Source organism: Podarcis gaigeae, assembly GCF_964106915.1.
Source record: "Podarcis gaigeae genome assembly, chromosome: 1".
Lineage (NCBI taxonomy): Eukaryota > Metazoa > Chordata > Lepidosauria > Squamata > Lacertidae > Podarcis > Podarcis gaigeae.
Window position 1 is genome coordinate 22,678,828 of NC_139678.1, and position 6,000 is coordinate 22,684,827.

Sequence of the window (6,000 nt, forward strand, 5' to 3'; positions counted from 1 at the left end):
CCTTTGCTTTGATCCCACTGCATACACACCGTACATTGAAAGCCCCTAAGAATCCCAGGAAGTGTGGCGGTATGAAGCTCAATCTACAATTTCCAGGACTCTTGGGAAATGTCTGGGGGTACACAGGATCACCCAGGTGTGCATGCATGCCTGGTGCCCTAACAGCTGTTGCACTGGCAGGGAAAGCATCCTGGCCAGATTTGGGGAGGGGAAGATAAACGACACAGGCAGCTGCTACCTTCTGTTTCTGCCAGTTCAGCCTCTAGCCACCCACCCACCAGGGCTGCCAACTTGAATAAAATACGGGGGGTGGGAGGTAAACCCCTCCCCACATAATTGATCACATGATGTGATGCATGGACACAATTTGAATGGCAATTCCCATCAACTTTGGGGTGCTCGCCCCTCTTAAATATTTCATTGGGGGAAAGGAAGGGACCCTGGCCCCTAGGAGTTCGTTCCTATGCACCCACCCACCCTCCCTTCCCAACCCAACCCATCCCCTCTGGCCAGCCACCTACCTAGCTTAGACAGCAGGGTGGACATGCCCCAGACGAAGAATAGGATCGCGCAGATGAAGCCGACCTGCTGCAGGAGCATCTCCCGCCTCTTGCGAACTTTCCTCAGCTTGAAGAGGGGCGCCTTCGGCGGGCCGCTCGGCTGCACTTCCAGCCCCATGGCGACCCCGGGGCTCGCTGCACAGGATGGGGAGGTCCTGCGAGTCAAGAGGAGGCAGCCTCCTTCTCCCCCCACCCCTCCGCGCCTTCGCGAGCGGGGCTCACTTGCGGGGGGTCCCCGCGGAGGGCTCCATCCCCACGGCCAAGAGCCGGGTGCGCATCAACAGGGAGTCACAGGACGGGGGGCGGGGGGAGCGGGCCGGTGCGCAGCAAGGCAAAGCCTCCTCGGCGGCAGCAGGTGGCGAGTTCGGGGTGTCTTCGCGAGCTCTGCTCAGGCTCAGGAGCCCGTCGTCGCCCCACGGCAGGTCCGGCGCCGGAGGCAAAAAAATATATTAAAAGATCCAGGCAAGAAATCACCGCCGGCGATGGAGAAGCAGTTGCAGCAGCAGCAGCAGCATCCAGCAGCTTCCCTCCGCAGCGGTGGCGGGGCGGAGGTGGGAGCCGAAAGTGCCCTTGAAAAACCCCAGGCAAGCGCCGCTTCAGGACAGAGAGCGATCAGGACCGCAGCAGCGCAGCTCCGCGCAGCATCCCGCTGGAAAGTTTGAGAGCCCCCTTCCTTCCCTCGCCAGCGGTTTGCAAAGCATCAGCGGCGGCGGCAGCGGCGACTCTCCTCCGCCTCCTCCTCATGAGGCTCCACATCCCTCTGGCGGCTCGGAGTTGTTGGGCTCCCGGGCGCACCAGCCACGCGCTCTCCTCCCCCTGCCCTTTTCTCCGGGCGAGGAGCCACCAGCAAGGGGCAAGTTCCTGCGCTGGCTGGCTGGCAACGCCTCCTGGTCCTCCTCCTTATCCCGCTCGCGGGCAACTTTCTCTCCCTCAGAAGCACCTCAGCGCTTCCCTCAACCCGCGCAAAGCCACATACACACACTCAGTCGCCCGCGCAACCAACGCGCATGCGTCTCCTCTCCGGGCACCACAGGGTCCCCTCTGCGCCTCGCGCTGACGGTTACCTGCAGAACTGTTTGTGCATTTTCCCGCGCTCGGTTCTTCGCGGTGGGCGGAGGGAGAGAAGGAGGAGCAGGAGGGGATTAACTGACCAAATTAATCTTTTCCCCTAAATGGCGCAGGAATTATCTCTTCTCTATTTAGCGCTTGGCAAGTGCTGTGGGTTCGGGGATGAAGCGTGCGAGAGCATGTGCTTGCGCCGCTGAGCCCAGCCCTGTCACACTCAAGATCACACCCAAGTTGCTTCCCACCCCACCCCGCGCCTTTCCCCTTCGCTCAAGGTGGAATCAGTGGCGTAGCGTGGGTTGTCAGCACCCAGGGCAAGGCAAGTAATTTGCGCCCCCTAACCCGTGGATTGGCGCCCCCTAACCCGTGGATTGGCGCCCCCTAACCCGTGGATTGGCGCCCCCTAACCCTAACCCCCAGATGTTGCGCCCGGTGCGGCTGGCCCCCCCTGCACCCCCCACGCTACACCACTGGGTGGAATGAATTCCCTCAGCGATGAAGCCATGGGCGTAGTCGGCGGGGGGGAGCAGCTGCCCCCTCAGATCAAGTAAAACAATAGAAATACTTCCCTAAGTGACCAGTCAAGGCGGTTCTGCCCCACCCCTAACAAAAGTCCTCACCCCGCTAACAAAAATCCTGGCTATGCCCATGGATGAATCCCGCCTTTTCGAAAGGACGGAAAGGTTGAGGTGGACTAGGGACTGTGCGAAGCTGCCGGTTTGGGTGAAAATGTTTATTTCATATATTTAAGCATAATTTGAAGAAGAAATCAGAAACATTGGCTCCTGTGGGCTCTTTCAAACAGTGCCTTTCGTTGAACGCAAAAGTTGGGTCTCTGCATACCCTCCAACATTTCTCCGATGAAAAAATAAAGTTTACTCCAAGTAGACCTGTGGAAATGAATGGGCCTTACCCTTACTTCATCATGTTCATTTCAGTGGGTTTGCTTTGAGTAAAAGGCAGCTGAATACCACCCTGGGGCATTTGCAGTATGGGTCCTCATAAGGTTTGCTTAATCACTGCAAAAAAAAATTAAAAGGCTACAAAATTCACCAAAGTCCAGTGGTACCTCTGGTTACAGACGCTTCAGGTTACAGATGCTTCAGGTTACAGACTCCGCTAACCCAGAAATAGTACCTTGGGTTAAGAACTTTACTTCAGGATGAGAACAGAAATTGTGCGGCGACAGCAGGAGGCCCCATTAGCTAAAGTGGTACGTCAGGTTAAGAAGAGTTTCAGGTTGAGAACGGACCTCTGGAACAAATTAAGTTCTTAACCCGAGGTACAACTGTAATGCAAACTATATGTTTGTATTTCAGCCTCAGTCCATTAATGTGATACTTAGGTAAAGGTAAAGGGACCCCTGACCATTAGGTCCAGTTGCGGACGACTCTGGGGTTGCGGCGCTCATCTTGCTTTATTGGCCAAGGGAGCCGGTGCAGCTTCCAGGTCATGTGGCCAGCATGACTAAGCCGCTTCTGGCGAACCAGAGCAGCGCACAGAAATGCCGTTTACCTTCCCGCCGGAGCGGTACCTATTTATCTACTTGCACTTTGACGTGCTTTCGAACTGCTAGGTTGGCAGGAGCAGGGACTGAGCAACAGGAGGTCACCCCGTCGCGGGGATTCGAACCACCGACGAAAAAGAGGTGCCGGAACTCATCATGGACACCCCCCTCTTTCTCTAAGAATGGCAATGGCATCTACACAAGAGGTGCCAGAAATGAGGTCTGGTGAGTTCCCCCCTGAAAAAAAGTCATGGATCTACTTTTGAATAGAAATACATCTCACCATGGGGATGCGGGTGGTGCTGTGGGTTAAACCACAGAGCCTTGGACTTGCCGAACAGAAGGTCGGCGGTTCGAATCCCCGCAACGGGGATTGGCTGGCTCCCTCGGCCAATAAAAGATGAGTGCCGCAACCCCAGAGTCGGCCACGACTGGACCTAATGGTCAGGGGTCCCTTTACCCTTTACTTTTACATCTCACCGTAATCGGTATCTAATAAAGTCTGCTGTCTAAGTGCTGTTGATGGGTAACTTCACAGCCACTGCTCTCCCTTCTTATGGTAATTTATCTTTAAAATGGGCCAGACAGCTGCTCAAATAGATGACTGTCCTCTAAAAACTAGAACATAGTCACCTTACTCATAAATTGCCTGATTTCTCTCCAATTGAACCCTAACATGACTCTATTCCAGAGACAATCATGATAGGAGGAGGAGGACAAGTCCAAAGCCAGGTCATAAAAGTGACATCTGGCAACTTCACCAAATCCTTCAAAGCTCCAGCTGTATCTGTTTAATAGCACTTGTTTCTGAACTGTGTGTACTGACTGATTGTGTGTGTTCAAGCTGTACCTCGTTCTTAGACTCACCTGCCAAGTACACTCATTTGCCTGGCACAGCACTGCTCCCTCTTTTTCTTGGAAACTGGAATTGGCAGCTTTGCTTGTATGAACTGTTTTAAATTACGGATAGCTTAATATTTTAAAATCCTATAATTACTAGCCACCATAAATATGGCAGGAAGCAGGATCTGAGTGCTGAAATGAACAAATTCAAGGAGTGATCTATCATGTGTTCGTATAGTAAACGTAAGACTTCTGAGCGTGAAAGTCGGCTTTCTACACTGTAGAAGTCCATGGTGACTTCTTATTTCAGGTAACTTTGCTCCACAAAAAATGCCTCATACAAAGCTTGCTAGCATACTATTATCAGGGGTCAGCAAACGTTTTCAGCAGGGGGCCGGTCCACTGTCCCTCAGACCTTGTGGGGGGCCGGAATATATTTTGGAGAAAAAAATGAACGAATTCCTATGCCCCACAAATAACCCAGAAATGCATTTTAAATAAAAGCACACATTCTACTCATGTAAAACATGTTGATTCCCAGACCGTCCGCAGGCCGGATCTGGCACCCAGGCCTTAGTTTGCCTACCCTTCCTATTATGATCCCCTTGTTCAATTAACTTGAAACAGGGCATGTTTTCTTCTGTCAAATGTTAGCTCCCCCTTTCTACCTAAAGACACCTTCTTTCTAAAGGTAGTTCCAGAGCAAGCTCCTTTTTTATTGTTTTGCATGCAACAACTGTTGGGAGATATTTCTTTCTCTTTTTTTACAATCCCTGTGCAGGTGTCTGGAAACAAAAGGCACAAAAATAAATACAATTTTGTGGGAGCTGTTCTTTTTTTTTTGTAAAAGAGAGAGAACTTTCTAATCTACTAAAAAATTCTAGGTATGTGCATAGAACTATATGTGGCAAATAAAGAGAAACATACTTAACAAGTTTGCATGGTTTTCACAGATTTAAGTTCCAGATTTAAATCTATTTTCCAAGACTGTGATTCTGTGCCTTTGTTCCTTCTCAATCCTGGAAAGTCCTTGATTTTGCCTCAATTCTCCCTTCAACAGCATTACAAACTATTGTGATGACAACCAATTCAATTTTTGGCTCTTTTGGCTTGGATGATGATGATGATGATACCACCCTTTAGTTGAAGATCACAGGGTGGTTTACATTTGCCACCTTTTGTTGCTGATAGCCAGCACCTCCCAAGGTCCTTAATTTGCTCCTTCAACATTTAAAACTCTAGGTAAACTCAAAAGTATACACTCTTGCCAGGGACAAAACCATGCCCAGTATTTACTTCTTGGAAGCATTTCACCCTGCTCTTCAGCTGAAAAATCTCCCTGACCTTACAAGGTTCAACAATAGGACAATAGGTTGTTTTATTTCAATTACTTTGTTCCTCTCTTTTCTTCAAAAGAACAATGATGGAACCCTGAATTACTGAATCAAGGAGTTAGCAAAGAGTGCATTATATACTGATGTGTTTGGTGCTAAATTTGAACTTCTATTTTTTTAAAATGCAGTAATGCCCATGGCTCTGTTTTTAAAATGTGCACATTTTCAATCAAACTCACAATTCTGAAGGTGCAATGAGTTTGTGTGTGCAGACCCAGTCTCAACACAGAATTGCATGAGAAGTTCCCATATGAATGAGAACTTCATGTTTGCATCAGAGTCCCTTTGTCCAAAAGGAAACTGTATGGGGATATGAATTTTTAATCTGGATTTGTAAATGTAAATGTGAAACCTGCATTGTTGCACACACGCACACACACTTGATCTTAGCCCAAAGGCTGAGAAGTGATACCAGTGTTTTAGAAGACATCTGAAGGCAAACTTTTAGAAGACATCTGAAGGCAGCTCTGTTTAGGGAAGTTTTTAATGTTTAATAGGTTATGGTATTTTAGTGTTTTGTTGGAAGCCGCCCAGAGTGGCTGGGGAAACCCAGCCAGATGGGCGGGGTATAAATAATAAATTGTTGTTGTTGTTGTTGTTGTTGTTGTTGTTATTTCGTCACCAAATGAAA

At 49.6% G+C, this 6,000-nt stretch overlaps 1 protein-coding gene across 2 annotated transcripts in view; it reads right to left on the reverse strand.

Moving 5' to 3' along the window:
- Nucleotides 1–1,714, reverse strand: part of SLC24A4 (solute carrier family 24 member 4) — a 104,322-nt gene extending 102,608 nt beyond the window's left edge. Inside the window, exon 1 of one of the 2 annotated variants that reach the window (XM_083734536.1) lies at nucleotides 522–1,714. In XM_083734536.1, coding sequence (XP_083590662.1) covers nucleotides 522–678 — 157 coding nt within the window. In that variant the 5' untranslated portion in view covers nucleotides 679–1,714. The remainder of the gene's footprint in view (nucleotides 1–521) is intronic. The other variant, XM_083734537.1, reaches the window with a different exon arrangement.
- Nucleotides 1,715–6,000: the final 4,286 nt, after the last annotated feature.